The sequence below is a fragment of the Apteryx mantelli genome, chromosome 3 (assembly GCF_036417845.1).
Source record: "Apteryx mantelli isolate bAptMan1 chromosome 3, bAptMan1.hap1, whole genome shotgun sequence".
Taxonomy (NCBI): domain Eukaryota; kingdom Metazoa; phylum Chordata; class Aves; order Apterygiformes; family Apterygidae; genus Apteryx; species Apteryx mantelli.
In genome coordinates this window covers 14066652-14090955 of record NC_089980.1, presented here as the reverse complement: position 1 = coordinate 14090955, position 24304 = coordinate 14066652, and the positions used below count along the sequence as shown (strand labels likewise).

The window sequence follows — 24304 nt, the reverse complement described above, 5'->3', positions numbered from 1 at the left end:
AGCAGCCGCCCCCCGCCGGCGCCCTCGAGCAACGCGCGCGCGGAGCGGCGTCTGCCGGGCGCAGCACAACAACACGCCGCAACACGCCGCAGCGCAACACAGCGCAGCGCAGCGCAACGCGGGGCCCCTCTGTGAGCTCACGGGCGCCCTCCGCGCGCCTCCGCGGGGGCGCCAGGGGCCGCGCACCCCCGCCGCGGCCCGCGCTCCCTCCGCGCGCCGGCGCCGCCCTGTGCGGGCAGCCCGGGCCTGCTGGCGGCCGCGGTTGCTGCTGCTGCTGCTGCTGCCGCCCTCGAGGAGCCCCTCGGCGGCAGCCCGGCTCCCGGGCCCCAGGTGCCTCCCGGCAGAGCCGGAGCCCGTCCCGCCTCCCCGCTACCTGCTGCTGCTCCTCTTCCTGCTCCTCCCGCTGCTTCTGCCGCCGCCGGTTCCGGTAGCGCCCGCCCGGCCCGGCGCGGGGCCGCCGCGCACCTGCCGCCCCTCAGCGCCGCTCGCCCGCGCACGGCGGCGCCGCCTGGCGGCCGCGGGGGCGCTGCAGGGCCCGGGCAGCCCCCGCGCGGCGGCGCCCCGGGGCCCCGCGACCGGCGACCGGCGACAGCGGCGCGGCGGGGCCCGGAGCCGCGGGGAGAAGAAGAGCAAGAGGGAAAAAGGAAGGAAGGAGACAGAAAGAGAGAGGGAGAGAGAGGGGGCAGAAAGGGAGAGGGAGGAAAGAAGGAAAGAAAGAGGGAAACAAGGAGAAAAAAGGAAAGAGAGAGAGAAAGGGAAAGCGGAACAAGGAGGGAGAGAGGAAGAGAAAGATGGAAGAGAGAAAGAAAGAGAAAAAGAGAAAAGAAGAAACAAAGGAGAAGGAAAGAAAGGACGAGAGAGAGAGAAGGAGAAAGAAAAAGAGACAAGAGAGAAGGTGATAAAGAGTGAGAGAAAGGGACAAAGAGAGATGGATAAAAGAGAAAAATAAGGAGGGAAAGGGAAAGAAAGAACAGGAGAGGCAGAGATAGAGAAAAGGAGAGAAGGAAAGACAGGGAGAGAAAGAAGAAGACAAAAAGAGAAAAGGAAAGCATGAGAAAGAAGAGAGGAGGAGGAAGGGAAAGAAAGAGAGAGGGAGGAAGCCAGAGCGAGAGGGAGAGAAAGAGAGAAAGCAAGAGAAAGGGAGAGAGAGAAAGAAAGAAGAGGAGGGAAAGAGTCTACGAGAATGAAAGAGAGAAAGGAAAGAGCAAGAGGCAAAGAGAGGGAAAGAGAAGAAGAGAGAAGGACAGGGAAGGAGACAGAGGGGGAAAGGAGAAAGGGAGAGAGGCAGAGAAAGAGAGAAAGGGAGAGAGAGGGAAAGAAAGAACAAAGAGGGAAACAGAACCGAGAGAGAGAGAAAGGGAAAGGGGAATAAAGAGGGAGAGAAAGAAAAAGAAAGAGGAAGGGAGAAAAGAGAAACAAAGAATGAGAAAGAGAGAGAAGGAGAAGGAGAAGGAAAGATGGAGAGCGAGCGAGAAAAGACAGGAGAGAAGGAAATGGGGAAGAAAGAGGGAGAAAGGGGGAGAGAAGGAGGAAGAGAGGCAGCGAAAAAGACCAAGACAGAGAGAGATGCAAAGCATGATAAAAAGGAGAGGGAGAGGGGAAGGGAGAAGAAGGGAGAACAAGAGAGAGAGAGGGAAAGAGAGAAAGCAGGAGAGAGAAAGTGGGAAGGAAAGGAAAAGATAGGAAGGGAGGGAGGGAGGAACGGAAGGAGGCAGGGAGGGAGGAATGGAGGGAGGGAGGAATGGAGGGAGGGAGGGAGGAATGGAGGCAGGGAGATGGTGAGAGAGCAAGAAAGCAAGCGGGAGAGAGAAAGGGAAAAGAGGAAGAGCAAGGGAAAAAAGAGGAAAGGCAAAAAGGGAAAGAGCGAAAGAGAAAGAAAACAGGGAGGGAGGGAGAGAGAGGGAAAAAGACAGCAAAAGAAAAGAGAAAGTCAAAGAGAAAAAGAGCAAGAGAAAGGAATGGCAAAAGAAGCGAAGGAGGGAGTAAGAGGGAGATTGATACAGATAAAGAGAGGGAGAAGACAGCAGGAGGGAAAAAGGGAGAAAATGAGAGAGTGAAAAAGAAAGAGAATGAAGGAGAAAGGGAGGGAAGGAAGAAGAGTGGGGAAGGGAGAAAGGGAGAGAGAGAAAGGGAGAGAGTGAGAAAGAAAAGACAACAGAGGGAAAGAGAATCAGAGAAAGAGAAAGACAGGAAAAGCAGGATAAAGAGGGAGAGACAGAGGGGACAGAGAGCAAAGGAAAGAGAGAGAAGGAAGAGAGAGGGAGAGAGAAACAGAGAAAGAGAAAGAAATAAAGAAATAAAGAGAAAAACCGAGCGAGAAAGGGGGAGAGAGGGAGGGAAAGAGGGAGAGAAAGAAAGAAGAAGACAGAGAGGAAGAGAGAGGAGAAGAGAGAGGGAGAGAGAACAAGAGAGAAAGAGGCAAAGAGAGAAAGCAGGAAAGAGAAAGGGGGAAGGAAAGGAAAAGACAGAGGGAAAGAGGGGGGAAGGGAGGAAAAAGGGGGGGAAAGAATAGTAAAGAGAAAGAGGGAGAGAAAGAGGAGGGTGAGAGGAAGAGAGAAGCAGAGGGGGAAAGAGACCAAGCGGGAGAAGGAGAGAAGGAAAGAAGGGCAGAGAAAGAGAGTCCAGGAGAATGAAAGAGAGAAGGAGAGAAGGAGAGAGAGGCAAACCGAGGGAAAGACAGGAGGAGGGAGGAGGACGGGCAGATGGGAGAGAAAGAAGAGAAAAAAGCAAAAGAGAGCAAGCGAGGTAGAGAAAGACAGCGGGAGAGAGAGAGTAAGAGTGAAGGAGAGAGAAAGAGGAGAAACAAGGCTAGTGAGAGAAGAGAGGGAAGGAGAGAGCGAGGCAAGAAGAGAAATGCAGAGGGACCGAGGAAGAGAGAGCAAGAGAAAGAGAAGACAGAGCAAGAGACAGAGGGAGAAGGAGATGAGATGGAGGGAGGGAAGGAGGGAGGGAGAGAATAACAGAGAAGGTCAGAGAGAAGAGAAAGAAAGAGAGAGGGGCAGGGAGAGGAAGGCAAAAGAAGGAGAGAGAGAGAGAGAAGAGCATGAGCGACAGAGAGAAAGAGAGAAAGAAGAGAGCAAAGGAGGGAGAGAGAAGGAGCAAGAGAATAAAGGGAGAAGAAGGAGAGGGGGCCAGAGAGAGAGGAGGAAAGAAAGAGCAAGAGAGAGAATGAGAAAGAGACAGGGAGGGAAAGAGAGAGAAAGAGAAAGAACGAGAGAGGGAAACAGAAGAGCAGGAGGGAGAAAAAGGGAGGGAAGGAAGAGAGAAGGAAAGAGCAAGAGCAAGAAGGGGAGACAAAGTAAAAGGGAGGAAGAAGAGAGTGAGACAGGTGCAGAGAGAGAAAGAAAGAAGGAGGCAGAGAAGCAGAGAGAGAACAACTGAGAGAAAGGGAGAGAGCACAAGAGAGAAGAGAAAGGGAAAGAAAGCAAGACAATGATGGAAGGAAGAGAGAAGGATGAGAAAGAGCAGGAGAAGGAGGGAGAAGGAGAGGGAGGGAAAGAGTGAGGAGAGAATGGGAGAGAGCAAGAGAGGAAATAAGACAGCGAGAGGACAGAGAAAGAGCGAGAGAGAAAGGCAGAAAGGGGGAAGGGAGGAGAGCGAGAGAGAGAGAGAGACGAAGAGACCAGGAGAGAAGGCAGCACGGGGAGGAGTTCAAAGCAGCCTGTTGCTTCTTGCAGCCATTGCCAACCTTGCGAACTTGCTGTTGGGCGAAGCAGCTGTGCGAGTCGGAGGAGCCTGGAGAAACAGGAGCGGCCGCAGGAGCTCGCAGGCCGGCGGCACCTTCCCAGCGCGGGGCAGCAGACGGGGCTGTGGCCACAGCGCTGCCTGTCAGGCTGCGGCGGCAGCCCAGCTCCCGGGCAGCAGTGCCCGCCGCCTCCTTGGCGGCCTCCAGGCGAGCGAGCGAGCGAGCGAGCGAGCGGCACCTCTGCTCGGGGACCCCTGCAGCAGGGAGAAGCACTGCGGTTTAGGCCTAGGCCTAGGGCTGGGGCTAGGGCTAGGGCTAGGGCTAGGGCTAGGGGAGAGAGAAAGCGTCGAGCCCCGCGGGCAGTGGGGCTGCCAGGGGCAGGCCGCAGGAAATGCGGGGCTGCACCAACATTGCTCCCAGCACAACTCGGTGCTTCAGGCCACAAATGGGCCTGGTGGGCTGAGGTTTGGGCCCTGCCTGAGATTAGGCTTCGGCTTAGGCAGAGAAAGACAGAGCGAGGCAGAGCAAGAGAGAGCAAGCGAGAAAGGAGGAGAGAAGGAGGGAAAGAGAGCAAGAAAGGAAGAGTGAGAGAGAGGAGAGAAAGAAAGGGCGTGCGAGAGAAAAGGGCAGAAGGAAGGAGAGGCACTGAGGAAAAGAGGGAGAGGGAAGAGAGAGGGGACAGAGGGAGAGAGAAAAAAGAGAGAAAGAGGGAGGAAGAGAAGAGCGAGAAATGAAGAAATAAAGAGCGAGAAAGAGAAAAGAAAGAGAAAGAAAGAAAGGAAGGAAGCCAGAGAGAAAGAAGGAGCGAGAAGGAGCTAGATGGTGAGAGAGAGCAAGAAAGCAAGTGAGAGGGAGAGAAAGGGAAAAGAGGAAGAGCATGGGAAAAAAGAGGAAAGGCAAAAAGGGAAAGAGTGAAAGAGTGAAAGAAAATTGTGAGGGAGGGAGGGAGAAAGAGGGAAAAAGAGAGCAAGAGAAAAGAGAAAGTTGAGGAGAGAAAAGGAGAAAAAGAGAAAGGAATGGCAAAAGAAGCCACAGAAAAGAGGGAGTAAGAAGGAGATCAATACAGATAAAGAGAGGGAGAAGAGTGGGGGAGAGAGAGAGAGACAGCAGGAGGGAGAAAGGGAGAGAATGAGAGAGTGAAAAAGAGAAAGAATGAAGGAGAAAGAGAGGGAGAGAAGGGGGAAGGGAGAGGGGAGAAAGGGAGAGTGAGAAAGGGAGAGAGTGAGAAAGAAAAGACTGAAAGGGAAGCAGAGAAAGAGAGAGAGAAAGGGGAAGTGGGATAAAGAGGGAGGGAGGGGGAGAGAAAAGGAAAGAGAGAGGGAGAAACAGAGAAAGAGAAAGAAACGGAATGAGAAAGGGGGAGGGAAAGAGGGAGGGAAAGAGGGAGGGAAAGAAAGACAAGGCAAGAGAGGAAGAAGGGAGAGGGAGAGAACAGGAGAGAGAGGCAAAGAGAGAAAGTGGGAGAGAAAGGGAAGGAAAGGAAAAGAGAGAGGGAAAGAGGGAGGAAGGGAGGGAAAAGGGGGGGAGAATAATAAAGAGAAAGAGGGAGAGAAAGAGGAGGGTGAGAGGAAGAGAGAAGCAGAGGGGGAAAGAGACCAAGCAGGAGAAGGAGAAGAGAGAAGGAAAGAAGGGCAGAGAAAGAGAGAGAAAGCAAATATATTTCTGAAATACGCTAGCTCAGGCACTATATCGATTACAAGCTGCAGGATATTATTCTAATGCTATCTGAGGGATCACAGTGGCAACAGTTGAAATACCATGTGCAATCCCAGCCACTGCATTTTTTCACTGTATTAGAAAAGAGCCTGAGATGGGGAATTCCATGATGAGGTATACACAGTCCTAGAGGGAGTAATGACTACAGGTGCTATTTGCATCAATGTCCCTGTAGCAAGTACCAGGATGATGGATCACAACTGAGACTACAGACATAGCTAATAGTCACCTTTTCTGAAGGGCATGACTCACTTCATATTCTAATATATTTGTCTGATATAAACTTGGAACTCTTGTATTTATGATTTATTTTAATCAGATATCCTACGTATAGAAAGAGGAAATACAGTCTTTGCATTACAGATACAAATACTATGTAAATGCAAATGTTATGTCTCACTCTTCTTCAGGCCCTGCCCTACGTTTTAGGCTTGGCAAGATGACAACTCTCATCATTAAATTAGTTGAGGGTAATATTGAAAGACAATTTCTGAAATTTTTTAAAGGAAGTCAGAGAAAATCAGTGTGTCATACAAAAGGTCAATGGAAGGGGGCTGTATTTGGGGCGTCCTTTTATGATAAAATGACGTGTCCTTGTACAGTGCAGTTCAAAAGAATTAAAAGAAGAACTTAACAAAAGATCATCTTTTCAACACAAAGCATCTTGGGATATGGCCTTATTGTATTATTTGCTGCTTTTCTGTAACAGGAAACAGGAACTTTTCTACTAATTATTTTTAGAAGTGATAAATGGATAGATGGTAAATAAAAATCCACAATTTTGAAGAGGTTCTTTCTTGCCTCCCCCTATTTTCACCCCTTCAATTAGAGCACAGCTGCACTAACAGCTGCTTTAGCATTTGGCAAGACTCAGGGGGTAGAACAGAGGGATGGCAGGAACCTCCCAATGCAGCCCTGCTCCCAGCTGAACTGAAATTCAGGACAGCAGATCTGCTTTTGGAGGTTTTTACTCAGTCATCCCACCCCACCTATTCCCCAGAGCTTTTTATTCCTCGGTTGTACCACATGCTGAAGTACTGTTTGCTTGCCTGAACATAATGGCAAGAAACAACCTTGAAGGGAGTGGATGTAAAGGTGCTGTAAAGGTAAAAGTGCTGATAAAAATAACAGCAACCTCTCACCCCTTTTATCAAACTGATCATTTATTGCACTTAGAAGACAAAGTTCTTATAAACACCATTGAGTACCAAATTCTTCTTTCCTCACCTCTATAATTATATAGCCAAACTATGAATAAAAAAGGTTATTTTTAAGCTAGATAAACTGTAGCTGTTAGGTTAAAGGTGGATGTGATGGGAGTAAGAAGAGCTTATCCAGCCAGAAAGCACAAAGCAATTTGTGCTGGTATTCTTTTGCTACACATAATGGCAGCTGAAGTGAACACACTAAGTATGCTTAATTTAGGATGGAGAGTTAAGAGTCTTATGTTAAGCAGGTTTAGAGTAAAATATACATTAGCCCAATGCAGTTACTGCACTGATATTTGCCCAAGATACCAGAACACTGCTATTCAAGTCTAAAAGTGTAGTAGGTTATTTAACAATCAAACTGTGCAGGATAAGAACAGACCTCACTTCAGATTTATATATAAATCCAAGAAGACCTACACTTCATTCTGCCACATTCACTGAAGCTTCTATTACATCTTACCACAGGAGGCATCTGTCTTGAAGATTTACTTGCTGCTCTTTACAACAGTATTTTTGCATCACTTTATATCAGAAAGCAGGTAAACATTGTAAAACGCCTCACAACTAAACAAAAACTGTTGCTTTATTGATCATGCTATACTATGCTTAGTATACGTCTTCAATTTTCCAAAAAACTATCAGTTATATACCTGTCCATGTTATTGCTGCCTTCTATACTTAAATGACTGAAATGTAAACAATTTAAGTTTGATTAAAATTGCCGTCAAAATTAATACTTTTACAACTGCATTCATTTACATTTTCAACAATGCCCGACAGGTGACTATTAAAAATACATATTTTTACATCATTTAAAATACCGCAGAGTTAAAGGGTTCATCTTCAAATTCCTTCATTTGCATTCTGCACTACCAATTATCATTTATTTCAGGAAAGGCACCAGCTGTGCAGTTCCTTCTCCAAGAAGATCCACAAAGCAGAGCTGGCATCTGTACCAAAGGGAGCAATACACCAAGGATTTAAAGAAACTCCTTTCGGTTTTCAGATATACTCCTGGCCTAACTGAAATCTGAAGTGACTCAGACACTTTATTAATTAAAATAATACTCAGCAAAAAGGAAGAGCAGAACAGACTTCACTTTTAGCATGTGTTTTCTTCTAAAACAATAGCAATTAAAATCAAACCACCTCCAGCTTGCATGTTCCCAAGTAACTTTCTTTACTACGCATTTAAGTAACAAAGAAATATCTGTAAACACTTACCTCTCTAACAGACAGCTGTGGGGGTAGGGATACGGAAAATACAAAACTAGTAAACTGGTAGTCAGCGGACTTAACCTTTTGGCACACCTACAAGAGAAGGATTTTAATATTAAACTACAGCAATGAAACTCAGTTGATAATCTAGTGTAATCACTGCAAATCCATATTAATACACTTTCAGATAGATGTCAAATATGCATAAGAGAGTAATCTCTAACAACTTACTGAAACACAAGTTTTGTTTTGTAAGAGTATACTACTAAATGGTATCCTTATTGCTGCAGCATTACGAAACAATCTAACTCAGTATTTTAAGGCTAAAACCAACTGCGTGCATAAATTTTGGTATAAGGATTTATACCCCAGTGATCAAAGGCTAGAAGAGTTGGCTCAGCATGTTTTTCTTCATGACACTGATAGAATTCTACAACAATACAAATGTGTAAGGTCCTGGGATAATGCAGGAACAAACAGGTATCCACAGTATTAATTCCGTTGCTCTTCAAAGTAACAGAATAGAATGCAATATTTCATCTTTCAGTTTACAACAGAATGCCTGTGTTTTCTCAGGATTAGTATGCAATTACTACACACGTAAGCTGGAACGTTGCCTAGATTTCTAATGTGCTTTGATATAAAAATCAAATTTGCCACTAGAAATAAAGCAAGAACCTACACACTCCTGAAACATTTTAAAGTAGGCTACTAAGAGCTAATGGTTAGATGTCTCACTGAAAATAAGCTTAAACACACATGGAGAAAATGCCCAACATGTCAATGATTTTAGTGAATGCTAACAAAGACTGGTTCTCAGCTTTCAAGATGAAATCAACATCTCAGATAAGGAAATTTCCTTATAAGAGAATCAGTTTTTGTGGGGCCTTAACAAATGCTGTCAGATTTTCCATCTCTACTCAAAAGTGTGAATCTGAAACAACAAGTCTTAAAAATGGGATCCATAAAAATATATATACTCTGGCAATGGAAACGAAAAAGAAACTTCTAAAACTTCTTCTAAACTGCAAAAAATTCACTGCAACAACAGAAACTATAAAATATGCTTTCTATTTAGTCTCCTTTTTAGATATATTCATGCCATTAAACCAAATACTTTTAAATTTGGTTTACACTTAACTTATTTGGTAAACACTTAAACACCTCAACTGCAGTGGGATTTTCCAGCTGATATTTCAGCTTGTTACATAAGCAATTTTATTCCTCAGAGATGATGTCTGCAGTAGTCATTACGCCCTTATTCTCCCCTAACTCATACTTCCTCCAGCATCTACAATCTGTTATGCCATTGAAACATTTTCTTCTTCTGTGGCTTTCTAAATATTAGTATATGGTAAAGACAGTGTTATACTACACTAAGAGCATCTAGTTAAGCTGAACAGCACAGCATTTGATGCCTCCACATTCTCCCATCACAGAGAAAAGTGGAGAGAGGTCATCATTTACGACGAGGTTTTAGTTGTACCCTAAGTAGCTGACCCTGTATTGTCTCCTAAATTCATATAACTAAGTATCTATTAGTCCTTTGCTTTGGAAAATGTGTTCTAATCAGTCATTCCATTGCACCTGCATTCCTTTTTTTTTAATTATTATTTTTTAAGTTACATTAAGGCAAGCCTGGGTAAAATATGGTCACATAGACATAAAATTTATTTCCCAGCTGCACAAGAGGTATGCAAACACCATGTCAGTTAGTAGTATGTAGTTGAATAGCGCCATCTACATCTCAAACACTCAAAATGAGTAAATGTTTCAGTTTGTTTTCCCATATCTTGCTGGTGATTGTTTAATTGTACAGGGTTTTCATCACCAGACCTATACTGCAGGCTCCAACACACACCAGCTCCAAGAAAAGCACATATACAGGTCGAGAACTGATTATTTACCTTCTTAACAAAGTCCACCTCGCAGAACTCCTGAAGAATTCCCAAACACACATTGCAAACCTTCACAGCTGAGCTCTCCAAAGCAGTATTTTCTTCATTAACCAAAGGAATCGGCTTGAGCACTCCATTCTGGTTCAGATCATCAGGCCCCTCTTCTGTGTTTTCAAGTCTGATTCTCTTACAGGGTGGATCAGCTACTTCAAAACAAACTGTATCCTCTTTTTCTGGATCATTTTTCAGAAACTCTTTCAACTCCTTCATCAAATCCTAACATAAAAGACAAATATAACTGCTGTTGATTTTTCTTCTTTTCTTCAATGTTTATAAACACATTCCAAAAGGCAGTATTAACTATTCCAGTTCAGCCTTAGTGTAATTAAAAACTTGTAATTTATACCAAAAAACATCTACACAATAAAAAAGCTCCAAGCTGTACTTCTGCCAAAATGTTACCCAGAGGAATTGATTTTTACTGAACAGACTTCTTCATATCATCCAACAAGACTAGAAGCATTTTACATTCCTCATTTGCAGAAATGCATTTATCTTTGGCCCCAGCTCTAATCAATGAAAACTAAATGAAAATTAAAGGGTGTGCTGGTGAGGACAGGGAAGAATTACCTGCAAGTCTCTGAATTTTAGGAACTATGAGAGAGGTAAAATGTAGTTCAGAAAGAAAGATTTATTAAAGGTCTTCAGTAACAAACACAGCAGTTATTGTGTTGTTGCAACTCAGAGGGAAACTGGGTAGACCCAAAACAATAAAAAATGGCATACAGAATGAACACGTCTCAAATGATTGACAGAAAATGGAAAAGGATAAGGAAGAAAGCTATGAAAGATGAATTCCGGAGAGTCTGAACTTGAATGACGGTAGAAACGATCAAGACGGACACCTTCAAATGCAAGCATAATGACAAGGGATATGCATTACACCAGGTAAATGGAGATGTTTATTTGCACTAAACAATGAGAGAGGTCTCAGAGAAAAAACATGGAAGAAGAATAAATAGCCAAAAACCAGAGGAGGAACATCAAATACAAGAACAAGGGCAAGAATGATGGTGCATACTTAGGAAAAATTTGGAGAATACTGAATTCCAGCAGTAAGGTTTCTTAAAAAGGACGCCCAATAACACTCTGTTTGACTGATTAAAAAAGGAAAACTTGCCCTTAACCTGTGCTCTGCAGCTCTTAAGTTACGGCACCCTAATCGGTTCTACCAAAAGAAGTAGGCAACATGAGGTTAAAACTTTGGTGCACAGGTGGTTCCTCCTCTGCTTCAGCTGCACTGACCCAAAGCTCCTTAGTTACTTATACTAAAGGGAAAAGAACAGAGAAAACAGCCATAGCTGTTCTGGTTCCAAAGTGATAGAGCCATACTGTGAAGAAGCTAATATGCCCTGTTTTCTGGTGTTTTCAGGAAACACTTAGCAACTTTCACAGTCAAACTTAACATTTAACCCACAACAATTGTTATATTCTACCATTCCTGTAATTACCCAATAAAATTGCACTGTGTAAGCAGCAGTCATTTCCCATGACTCATTGTGCAAAGCAGGATCCTCTCAGGTAAAGAGCCCAATAATACAATGTCCTTCTAATCCAAGGTAGCGCAAAGAACACCACATTCATATGTTCACATATTCTAATTAGGAATACAAAGAAGAAACTATGTACGGACATTCATAAGGTGTCTGTGATCCCACGCAGCAAAACCTGAAAATACATCACAGGCAAGTACCAGTGTTCAATAACAGCTGAACAATAGGTCTGTCCTTTCCTGTGAGTGAAGACATGCTGGATAATTGCAAAATTATATATATAAAAAAAAAGCTTAGAATAAGCATAATTCAGGAAAAAAAAAGAAATGGACTCAACTGAGCAGTACTTTGAGTCAATGAATTTTTTTTTTCTTTTTGTCCTCTAGAGAACATTTAGGTACATATTTGTCTTAGACCAAAGGCACAATTGACTGGGAGGACCAACCCCAAAAGATCACTAACTCAGGGAAAAGCTTCTCTACTTCCTAAGTAAACCAGAAGTCAGGAGTTCTGATGAAGGTATGCTGAGCTTCTGACCAGAGCTTCATCTTCAATAAAATGCATTACATGACATGATATACTTTACTGAATGGGGAAGGAGGAAGAAGCAAAGACCTATTGTTTAAGCCATATGTAAAATGAAAATTCCTTCTAAAATCACAGCAACAAAAGAATTAACATGTTAAGAATCACAGAAAAAACTGATGCCCTCCCTTTCTGTCATACAAAGCCTAAAAGGCAAAGGTAGCCTTTTTTATCCACTAGCATCTTCATTTTTTTGAGATTTCCTATTCTTCATCTCAAATATTTTTAAATAACAAGGTTTCAAATTAACAGGACTACTGTTTTTGAGACAGGCTTCTGTTTTTCTTTATAAGATTATGGCTAGTTTCACTCCCTGTCACTCTCTCTCCCAGTACTTTAGAACAGACTACTTTATTTGGCTGAAACTTGATGATGGGCTCTCCACAAAGTTAAGTTCCTATTTTTTTTGAAAAAAAGAAAAGAAAAAAGAGACTCTATTAACACCCCCAGTGAGGTATTCACCCTTACTGGGTATCTGTGAAACATGAGGGGGCATATAAGAATAACCAGAGTTGTTCAGAGCAAGGGTTCAATCAGTCTACTGTCTCCAACAGTGGGCAGAAATAAATGCCACAGGAAGATTAAAAGCAGAGCAAGTATGTGCTGCACCTCTGTCAAGAGCTTTCTGTCTCCAATTATTTTGGGTCTGGGGGATCTCCTTAACCTTGGGGTGGTTTGCCTGTTAGTAACCCTTAACAGATCTTTCTTCCAATCCTTGTCCAGTCTGCTTGAAATTTTTTGCCTCTGTAACATCCTTTGACAAGGAATTCCACAAGTTTATTACCTACTGAAGGAAGAACCATCTGATTTTGTTTCAGGCTTAGCTCCTCTGAGCAACATTTGATATCCCCTAGTTCTTGTACATCACGAGATGGTGAACAGGCAGTATATATATGCCTTCTCCACGCCAATCACAATCTGGTAGACCTCCAATGTCCTATACTACTCAGGAGTTCCTTGCATAGTCACTATGAATGTCTCAATCCTTCTCAAAACCTTCACAGCATAGGAAAACCTAACTTAATTCAGTTTCTCCTGGATATGGATTCTTCAAGGTAGGCTGTAAGAACCAAGGACTACTTGAAATCTTCAAACTGGTCCTACTTTTTTTTTAACATTTAGATATTTATTAACTTAATTGCACTTCATAAGACTTGAACCATATTGTCATGATGTTTCACACTACAATCATTTGAATTAAGATATTTAAAAAAAAAAAAAAAGAGGCACCAGAGCAGTTCATTAAGAAATCTTTCATTTCCAAGAAGAGGTTACAGACGTAATCTACGTGATGATGTGCTGAGTGTCAAAATCGCACAGTCTGGCACAAGCCGAAGGCGCGTGTCAGGCCGGGGTCGAGGCCCTGCCTGGAAGACGCGCGCAGACTTTTATGAAGCCTTTTTCTCAGCGCGTAACCCCCCCTCCCACCCCCAACGTCCCGGATTTCACGCGTTTTCCGCACCTGCCGAAACCCAGGCTAAGAACCACGAAGCAAAAGCGGCGGCGCGGACACCTCGGCTCTCGGCGAGGAGCGCCATCCGCCGCCGCCGCCACGCACCCGCCCACGCAGCAGCAGGCTCGGCGGGCAGCGGCGGCAGCGCCTGGGCGAGCCCCGCGCGCGGAGCTCCCCTCCCCTCCCCTCCCCTCCCCTCCCCCACCACCCCCGCGCCGAACGCCGCGCGCGCCCCGACCGTTGGAACTGTTAGAGCCCCCCCCCCCCCCGCCCCGCAGAGAGGGGGCTAACGCGGCGCGCGGGGAAAGGCGAGGGCTGCAGCGCGGGGGAAGGCGGCATGGGGACCGCGCCGCCGCCGCCCCACGCTCCGCGGAGAAGCCTTTCCCTGAGCCCCCCACACCGGGCTGCTCGGGCGCAGCGAGCAGGGCTGCGGCGAGCCGAGCAGGCCGAGGTAGCGGCAAGGCAGAGGGCATCGATCGGCGCTCGACGTCCTCTGCCTTGCCTGAAGGCTGGCCGGTGGGTGGCTCGGCGCTCGCGCGCGGCGCCTGCCGGCGCGGCGGGCGGACGGACGGAGGGGCGGGTGGGGGAGCGCAGCGCAGCGCGGCTCGGCCGGGGCGGAGCGGAGCGGGGCCCGGCCCGCAGCCAGGCGGAGATGGCGTCGCAGCCGCCGCCGCCCAAGCCCTGGGAGAACCGGCGGCTGGCGGGCACCGTGGCACCCGCCTTCCAGTGAGTGCGTGGCCGGCCTGGGTCTCCCCCCCCCGCCGCGGGCCAGGGCTGCCCGGCCCCGGCCGCTGCCCGCAGGCCGAGGGGGCTCAAAGGTCGCGGCCAGCCGGGCGGTGGCTCTGGGAGCGCGGAGCTGCCGGCGGCTCGGGTGGCCTGGGCGTCGGGGTTGTCTCCTTGGGGGTGCTTGTCCCACTTTTTTGAGGGATCGTGTGCACGTCCGGGGGGGGGGTGAGGGGGGGGGTCTCCTGCTGTTTCCCCTCCTCAGTGGGGAGAGGGGATGAAGGCGTCCAGCCTAGCTAGAGAGGCGCTGGCTTCCGAACGTACGTGTGTTTGCTTCCGGGAGGCTTGATGCTTAGCGCGGTGCGGGTGTACGCGCCGGTAAAGCTGCCGTGTCGCCGGGAGTGCTGTCCTAGGGACTGCAAAGCCGTGCGGGGATGCGTGCGGCTGCCTGCCTGCAGGAGCGGGGAAGCTGTGCCTCCTCCTTCCCGGGAGCGGGGAAAGAGAGATGTGTGTTTCTGTCGCTGCTGTGCTCACCCAGGAATCTGAGCATTTCCCAGAAAATGCAGTGTGCTTACTGAGAAGGCTGTTGTACAGAAAGTGTGTCTACATTCCTTCTTTTTCATCAGAAACCAAGGAAAACTTGGCAGTTAGAGATGAGCCTTGTTTTTCACTTGGTGCTGGTGATTGCAAGCTGAGCTGAAACTGGGCAAAAGGTCAACCCAAGACGAAACATTCAACAGCTTCAGTTCAACAGAAATGTTTGTGCCTTTTTACTGCAAGCTGAAGATTACCGAACTAGAAATTGGATGTTAATTCTTCTTGGTGGGGTTATCTAGGTCATTTTAAATTGTTTTAAGCAGCTTTAAAGTGAGTCGTCCTAGGCTGACTATAGGGTTTTTGTGTGTGATTTAGTACATTACAGTAGCTTTCTTCTCTGTGGTGATAACTTCCCTTTGCTTCTGTTTTTAACTGTTATGAGAGTTAAAACCTATGATGGAAAAAGCAAATAGCATAAAGACATAAACATTATTTGCTAATGAGCTTTCTTAAGAGGAAGTTGTTCACTGCCTTATGTGTACGCAATACAGCAAGCATGCTTCACATTGAAGCAGCTCTGTAGCAATTCCTGTTGTGATTCAAACTTGATCTTTCATCTCTTGCTTTGTGAATTTCATAGGCTAAAAAAAACAAAGTCATGGGATGAGGCAGTAAATATGGGAGCTGACCAAAATGTTTGACTTTGAGGATGATTATATGTGATTAGTTTTTCATGAAACAGCAACAGTTGGAGAGCTGCTTCATACAATTCAAATACCTATCATAGTACTTGCAGAGCCTTACTACAAAAGGCATAGACAAAATGATGTGGACTTACAGGCATACAAAGGGATAAAATCTGACCCATAATTTCTCTTTCTGGCAACTAGTAACAGTGATAGATTTGATCCCCAGGTGTGCTGTATAAAGCTAATTAGATAGTTTGGGGAGAGGGGGAAATCAGAGGACCCAAAACACTTGCATATGTTGTTTTATAATTGCTTGGATTCTCATTTAGGTCACACCATCCTTTAAGAGTAGATTCAAAGGAGGTTCAGGTGTACAATGGGCTCATTATAGAGAAAAGCTGAGAACAAGTATTGGAAATAAATAGATTTTGTATTGCAGTAGTCATAAACATTCTTGGTAGATCATAAGTGAGACTTTTGGGCACAGAGAAATGTCTCAGGTGTTACAGCATCAGTTTTGAATCTAGATGCAGCATTTCATACTCTCTTTGTCAATACAATGAATAACTTCAAAGTTTTTCCATGGGTATATTTCAGATATGCTGCAGTTCCACCTGGACACTGAATGTCTCGTGATCTTTTTTTTTTTTTTTTGAAAGACCTGGATTTCGTGACCAAAACTTCTACTTCACACAAACATTGTGCAACATAGTGCGTATTTGGCTATCAGGCTCCCCATCTTATCAAAATGCACTGTCTTATTGTATTGCCAAGAACTCTGGGAAAATGAAAATACAAATTTATTTTGAGTACTGATCTTGATTGTCTGGATTTGTTTAGGTCTGCTGACTTGGGTGACAACCTGCTGACTAGGCCTGGACAACCCACAGTTGCACGAATACCTCCACCTATTTTGCCAAGACCATCACAGCAAACGGGAAGCAGTAGTCTGAGCACTTTCAGGCCAGCGTATAGTAGTTCTTTTTCTCCAGGCTATGGCTCATATGGAACCTCTTTTTACGGAAGCTATAGTCCTTACAGTTATGGATATGGTGGTTTGGGTTATAACCGCTTTCGTACAGATGATATTCCTCCCAGCAGGTTTGTTCAGCAGGCTGAAGAGAGCAGCAGAGGTGCATTTCAGTCCATTGAAAGTATTGTGCATGCATTTGCCTCGGTCAGCATGATGATGGATGCTACCTTTTCAGCTGTGTACAACAGTTTCAGAGCTGTGTTGGATGTAGCCAATCACTTCTCCCGCCTCAAAATACACTTCACAAAGGTGTTTTCAGCTTTTGCTTTAGTGAGAACTATAAGGTATCTCTATCAACGTCTACAGCGATTACTAGGTCTACGGAAGAGCTCTGAGAATGAGGACTTGTGGGCTGAGAGTGAGGGGACGGTGGCTCGTGCTGGCGTTGAAGACAAGGCAGCTAGCTCTGCAAAATCCTGGCCTATTTTCTTGTTCTTTGCTGTTATACTGGGAGGTCCCTATCTGATTTGGAAACTGCTTTCTACATACAGTGACGAAGAAACAGGTAAAAATGATCTGCAGCATGAGAGTAGAGAGTATGGAAAACATTGTTCAGTTTATTTATCACATGAATAGCTATTACTCTTATATTACAATAATAAAATTTAATAGACATTGGGGCACAATACTGAGTTTTAGGCACATGATACAAGTAGCAGCCTATTTAAATAGCCTAATATTGAGTTAGGATGCAGTTTCACAGAATGCTTTCTGTGATTCCAAAATAGTGGTTCTGCTGTTTCCTTTCTATTAGATGTGGCAATTGCACAAATATGCACTGATGGTACTGAGAATTGCATTGTCAAAAAAAGAAAAAAGCTATTGGTTGGATTGACTCACCAATTCTTGCTTTGTTTGTTACTCCTTTCAGTTGTCTATCAGACAACAGACAAGTCAAGGTGTTGTGTTTTTTTTTATTTTTTTTTTTTTTTTTTTTTGAGCAGTATCTAGTAACTGGGCAAGTGGAGAAGATGATCATGTAGTTGGAAGAGCAGAATATGACTTCAGTGCTCTTTCAGAAGAAGAAATTTCTTTCCGTGCTGGTGACATGCTAAAATTAGCACCCAAAGGTAAGCTTTTAATTTTGTATCTATTTTCTAATCGTATGTGAAATCAATCATATTGTTAAGGTCAGAAAATGAAAAAAATGCACATAACTCGACTCAACTCCTCATCACCAGTGACTTTTTTTTTTTTTTACTAGTTATTATATGTGTTGTAATAAAACTTGTTGAGTAGTTCTGTTCAATTTCCCTAAAATATAAACAGCCTAGTAATTTATCCAGGGAGTGCTGTGTGGTTACCCTTGCAGTTAGCTCCTCATCACACATGCTGCACAACTGTTAAAATCCTTAGGGACTTGTAATGTTGTGGTGTCATCGATATCAGAAAAATTTGCACTTCATAATACTCCTCAGAACACCTCATCAGTGCAGATTCTAGTGATTCTCTTATGAAATAATTTGGACTGGCCTTTTACTACAAAGTTATTTTGTGTGTGTGTGATGATTTGGTGTGTCATCTACCTTCTGATGTATTTGTGCTTCAACTGCAATATATTTTGTAACTTAATGCATTTGCATTTTTTTCTTCTTCAGAACAACAACCCAAAATCCGTGGTTGGCTTTTGGCTAGTTATGATGGTCAAACAACAGGACTTGTGCCAGCTAATTACATCAAAATACTGGGCAAAAGAAGAGGTAGGAAAACTGTGGACCTGGAAAGGATTGCAGAGCAACAGTCAGTCTTTACCAACACATCTGTTAAAGGATCCACTGCTGCTGTGACTTTAGAGGAGCAGGAAGCTACTTTTGATTCTGTTTTTGCTGGAACTAATAAAGTTCCTGTTGCATCTGATGCCACTGTGATCAGTGGAGAGAAACAGGAACTCTAATGCACTTTGATCAGCTCAGTAACAGAACAATGTTTTATTGATAAAACTTTGCGTATGTTGAAAACCTGTATGGTAGTGGAACACTGATGGGTCTGTACCAGTTACTGCTGCTACTGACTGGTAAAGGGATGGAGAAATGATTTGCTCAAATTTATAATATTTATTTTTGATTCACCTAAGGCTGTACATTAGTGACTCTACCCAATCACCTAGCAGCAATTATAAGATCTTGAGCCAAGGAGTACTGAGGCATTTGTAACAAAGCAAATAAAAAAAGAGAGATTGGCAGCCTGTTCTTATTAAGTGGACAGACAGTTAATGAAATCCAGAGATTAACATCCAGTCTTCATCAGAATGTCAGCTTGACAAGAGGCCTCTTTAAAAGATATGCAAAGGTAAAATGGATTTCTGTAAGAGGTCCTCCAAAACTGAAGGTTGAGGACCCTAAAATATTGATTGTACAATGTTTTCCCTCAAAACGAAGAAGAATTTTAAGAGATTTAGGTGATGCAATCAAATCATTAAAAGCTGTCAATTGCTTGCTTTGGTAAGAAGTAGAGCTGCTGTTATAAAGACCTTAGCTCTTTTTTATAAAAAAGTGACTCTTTCTTGTGAGAAAGAGAAGGTCGGGAGAAGAGTACAAATTACAGAAGAAAAGCAGGGAAGCTTCAACAGTAGGTCTAACCATCCTCTTTTCGTTATTAAAAGAGCATTAGAATAAAGTGCGTCCTCTAGTCAAGCACTTTCCAGGGCACTTATTGTTACTCCCTTTTGTGACCAGTAAACTAACTTTGTGTCATTCTAGCCATGCATTATAGCTTGTTAACTGCCCATCAGTAGCCTATCAACTACCATCTGCATGACATTTTTCTTCTGTTTTGTTTTCTTCATGAATGTCAAAAGACCTAGCCTGCAGTTTAATGCAGCAGGAATGCATCGGAATGGTGGGTTTTAATGCCATTGAAGGGCAAAGAAATAAAGTTTCTGGTTTGTCTCAGCTAAGTTCTTGGAGATAAGTCTTTAATGCTGCCTTTCAGGTAGTAAATTTTGTATCTGCCTATAAAATTTGACGGTTCTAGTGTATCAAAAGCCATAAAAGCGTCAAGACTGTTCAAAGTATTTAGTGTTTTCTTCATATTGATATTTGAGAGTTCTGTATTGGAATACTGTTTTTAGTGAAGCAAAAATAATTAAAACTTTTTCCTTATAGAATGTGTATAACATGTTGAGCTTCTGAGGGTTAAAGCAATGGATAAAATAACTAAAGCTTGTCTTAATCATTAAAACATGTTTTCTTTCTTATTTTAAAGGTACGCAAAAGTATTAGTGGAAGTAGCACATATGCATTTGTGTAATTGATCCAGTAGTTTCAACTTGACTGTTTCTACAGAGATCTTCAACACCCATTATGTATTAGCAAAGCTTTCAGTATTTCTACCTTAATTGCATTTGTCAGACTTGAGTTCTTAGAATTCTATTCACCACAACTAAACTCTGACAAGAAAAAATTTAAAAAGAAAAACCTAATTTTGTTGAGGTAGAATGGCTGTAAAGATGCATATTATGTTGGAGCCTTGGATTGTAAAGTAACATCTGAATTCCTGTTGCTGTTCATAATTAGAGCCAAGAATTTAAGTGGTTGTGCTCAGGTCTTGGAAGATGGTGTAGAGAATCATTTTTACTTGATTGTTAGATCCTCAATTGCAGATCAAAAGGGAAGAGTAGTTTGAAGGACAAATGAGAAACTTAGAACTAGGTTTAAAACAGAACAAGTTCCTGAGACATTTCCCCATGCACCAGGGCATTGAAGAAGATTACCTACATTTGGAAATGACTTCTGAAATAAAAGCAAACAAATCTGAAATATAAAATACATAGAAGAAATGGTTTTTTTGGTATCAAATGTACAGTTTCTGCTTACAGTGTGTATTCATAGAGGGAATCAATTTACCGTTATGAGACTTATTTAATGGAGTATCAACCTCTCTTGTGTCAGTGAAAGACTTCAATTAGAGGAAGGGTCTTTTTAAAAAAAGAAAATAAAACATAAAATCCCAAATTTTTGTAGAGTATCCATTGAAGTACACTTCTTTTTTCCTGCTCAGAACAAGCTGGGAAGACACTTCCTTGATGTTTCTTAAAATCTTCAGATTTTACTAACTTTTAGAAAGAAGAGGTTTAATTTTCACTTTTCAGGTCATGTTATTTTGAAAACTATTCTCTTGGTAGAAAAATAGGTTATTATTAATTTAACTGACTTGCCTTTATAGTAGCTTGATTTAGTCTACCAGTTGCTAACTGACATAACTATATCTGTTGAATCTTGGGAAGAATTTTGATCCTTTCAATCTTGTGATTACTTTAATGGGAAAAGAAGGCTCTGAGGAAAGAAGTTATTTATTCAAATCACAATTAATTGTATTGATTGCATAAGGATATTAAAGTAAAATACCGTGTTTTAACACTCCTTTCTTTTTTATGTATAATCAGGAAAAAGTGTGAGTCCTGTAACTTCATTGTCTACATTTCTGCCTGTATGTCAGGCTACAGAAAAAACATGAATGCTGATTGAAAATGGGCGGCTGGTTGACAGGCTGCTCAAGACTTGCACAGCTTTAGAAAGGTGAGAAGACTAAAAGGAGCAGGTGTGGCTCAAACAGGGGAATAATGTGCAAGAGGAAATCCAAAAAGAGATGCAGTTGAAATACTGCTAAACTTGTGCATTAGGCAATTGACTTTTTTTTTTTAAGATCTTTACTTTGAAAAAAGTTAACTTTGTGTTATTCTTTGGAGCTATTTATACATCTGTAACAGACCTAGAAGTCTTTCCTAGGATACTTGGTTATCTGAGCTTTCAATTTAGTCTTACTTTTTAAATCTTACTGATAGTGTTTAGTGTCCCAACCATTTTATGCTTGAATACTGTCTGAACTAATGACAGATCCCAGTTTTGATTGATTCTCTGGGTGTTAGCAGTGTATTGATGTATACACATTCAAAAGCTTCACTCAGGTTTCTGAGTAATAAATAGAAAAATATTCCTATTGTATAAACTTGTCTGCTTCTTCAGCACAGGTTCAAAAAACTCTTCTTTTCATGGAACTGGACTACATCTGAGCTAGTAAGATTGTTTTGATGTATTTAGTGATCTCAGTGAAACTTGCTAGTCAGGCAAATACAGAGAAAATAGTGTCCTATAAATCTGATCTGTTTGCAGTGAAAGCTTTCTGGAAGAGATGTAAACTCAGAAACCAACACAATGATTTTCTTGAAGCACTCTAGACATTCTGGAAATACTCTTCAGTCAGTAAGAGTAGTGGAACTGCAGATATTTTACAAAGAATAGATAATATGTAAGCATTCTTCTATAAATAGCTCCTTTTATTTTTTTTATCCTTACAGATGTGGCCATGTGTTGGGATTTGCCCACATTTTTGGCCTGTGATGAGAGGTAGTGACTGCATGTGTCCACAGGTGGTGGTACGCTTTTCCCCTTACATCCTGGGTCTGGTTCTGCAGAATGATTTGAAGCAGGCTTGGGATGACGTTGCTGGTCTCTTCAATTCTGTGGGTGTTCCACACACAGCCTTTAAGCAACTGGATAATCTCTCCTTGAAACACATGTATTTGCACAACTGGTTTAACAAGTGAGATAGGCATAATGTAATGTCAATGCAGTGCAGCCATGGATCTTTCACCCATACAGTTTTTAATGCTATTTTGAGATACTAAGCCTCCCTGAATTCCACAAAAGTCAACAAAACCTCAAAGACTTGAAAAAATTGACATGGTTTATGCTATCAGAGGTGATATTTACAATTTTTTGTTTTAGAAATGAAAATGTTTTAAATGTAAAGAGCTAATTCTACTAACGTATTAGCAGTAAATGAACATGGTGTCTAGAGCATCAAATGAGTAAAACTTGACAAGAGTTTTCTTCAGTATTTACAAGGATATATTTTTCCTTTTAGAAGAAGAACTGAACCTCTGCCTTACAGCATGAGTTAACTCAAAAACTGTGTTTTTAGTTCTCTGACACACCATCAAGCTTGCACTGCTAATGTATGATATAATATACCAACTTCTCAGAGGTAGCATATTCTGTGGATTGCCGTGGGACAGTACAGAATCATGAGCATTTTCTATTTTAACTGAAATCCAAAGGAAGTTTTCTTACTGACTTTAAAGAATTCAAACTTTATATACTTTTATATACTGATGCAACCCTTTTTCTGAACTTGTCTATGCCTTTTTGCATTCTGTCCCCTCAACATATTACTCAAGGGTTTTTCGTTTGTTTGTTTTTAAGGAAACAGTTAATATCTGAGTGGCCATGAGTATCGCAATGATTCACGCCAAAATACCAAGGAGGAACAGAAATTACATAGTATGATAGAATGGGTTTTAGCCAGAGGCAAAAAGAACAACAGAATTGGAGAGGAAAAAAAAAAAAAAAAGACTTACATATAGGAAAAGTAAATCTGGGCTGATCTTTAGCAGGCATGGACGGTTTCCCAAGTGAAGTGATTTTTAAAATGTTCAGCAAGATTGATGCAGTAGCAAATATACTGAAGAAACAAACCTACAATGGACAAAATAACAGACAGGACTGGAACTGTCTGACCATTTGCAGGATAATTCCATCTGCTGAGAAAGTAGTTTTGAATGCCTCCTAGTGGTTCAACCTGTTCCCAGGTGGTTAGCTCTGTGAGTCACCTTTTTCAATTACAGGTTATGTTCATTGTTTTCCTAACTACATAGAAGTGCATCAAATATTTAAATTTAAATCAACTCAAAACTGGGGAAGAGCTAAAGCTACTTATTTTCACTCAGCCTCTTTGTTGATAGCTTTATAATACCGTTTTAGTCACAGAAAGACTTTAATCTTTTAACTAACTTGCCTTGCTCCTGTAATCATCATGAGATTGTCATAGCTGACCTATTGTTGGGGTGATAAATTTAATTATGGTCCTTATGTACTAGGTCTGCTCAGTTTTTTTCTTTGTGTAAATAGATTTGCATGTGGGAATGTAATCATGATTGTAAGATTTTTACTGGAAATATATATATATATGAGTTATTGCTGTAGAGGGCTGGGATATTATTTAAAAAGACTGTTTGAATGAGCTGTACCCAATTCAACTCTATTTTAAGTTTTATATAAGGGAGGGGTGGTTTGCTTCTGCGTGGAGGTTCTTAAATAACTGCAGCTTTTGCTCCCTTCCCTTTTATGGTGCCTGTGTGGTGTCGAAGTTCTCGTTCTTTTGTGCAGGGGGAAAAAAAAACGATTAAAATTGTTACCGTGGATGCGCAGGGTTGGTGCCTCAGCGGCCATCGTGCAGTCACCACAGCTCCTAATTGTTCCTGGTGGGTGTTTCCCTGTGTGGGATTTGCCCTTCTCTACTGCTTAACGGGAGCTTTCAAAAGCTGCTGTTTTTTTTTTTTCATGTCTGGGTGTAGCTGTGATGTCGTCATCGCAGTGATGTGACGTCACGCCCGTGACGTAACCTCCCTCTCGCTTCCCCCCCCCCCCCCTCGCCGCCAGTCGCTTACGGGGCGGGAGCGCGGGCGGAGGCCGGTCAGCGTCACCGGCTCGTGACGACGCTGAGGCGCAGCTCGGAGTCACGCCTACGTCACGCGGCGGGGCGGGGCGGTGCGTTGCTAGGCGACCGGACGCTGCGCGCGAGGCGGGAGGGGGCGCCACCGCCGCTGCACTGCGACAAGGCGGGGCCGCCGCGCCAGGCAGGGGCGCCGCCGCCGCCGCAACACGGCGCGCGCCAGGGCGCCCACGCCGCCCCCGCCGCTGCCGCGCGGCCGCGTCCCTCCCGACCACCTCATTGGCTCTCCCCGGCGGGAGGGGGCGGGGCGCTAATCACCCGCTGCGCTCTGATTGGCTGCAGCCGGCCCCCCTCATGGCTCTTCTCGCCCGTGCCCTCCCCCGCGCTGCGAGGGTGGGGCTGGGCGGCGGCGCGTGCGGGGCCGTCTCGCGGCGTGCGGGGCCGTCTCGCGCCGTGCGGCGCGGCAGGTGGGGACGGCGGCGGTGGCCCGCGGGTCTCGCCGCGCTGCGGACGGGGCCAGCCCTGAGGCTCCGGGGGCAGTTCCCTGGGTG

At 43.7% G+C, this 24304-nt stretch overlaps 1 protein-coding gene and 1 pseudogene across 2 annotated transcripts; one reads left to right on the top strand and one right to left on the bottom strand.

Moving 5' to 3' along the window:
- Positions 1-7404: 7404 nt before the first annotated feature.
- Positions 7405-11536, bottom strand: LOC136991603 (tRNA pseudouridine synthase Pus10-like; annotated as a pseudogene).
- Positions 11537-13940: 2404 nt separating this feature from the next.
- On the top strand, positions 13941-21134 carry PEX13 (peroxisomal biogenesis factor 13). Of its 2 annotated transcripts, XM_067292733.1 has the most exons (5): positions 13941-14045; positions 16109-16806; positions 17246-17371; positions 17900-18001; positions 20686-21134. In XM_067292733.1, exons 1-5 carry the CDS (start codon positions 13972-13974, stop codon positions 20754-20756), a joined length of 1071 nt encoding a protein of 356 aa, XP_067148834.1. In that variant the 5' UTR covers positions 13941-13971; the 3' UTR covers positions 20757-21134. The 2 variants fall into 2 exon arrangements, with proteins under 2 accessions (XP_067148834.1, XP_067148833.1); XM_067292732.1 differs by lacking the exon at positions 20686-21134 and having other exon boundaries at positions 17900-19197.
- The last annotated feature ends 3170 nt before the right edge of the window (positions 21135-24304 follow it).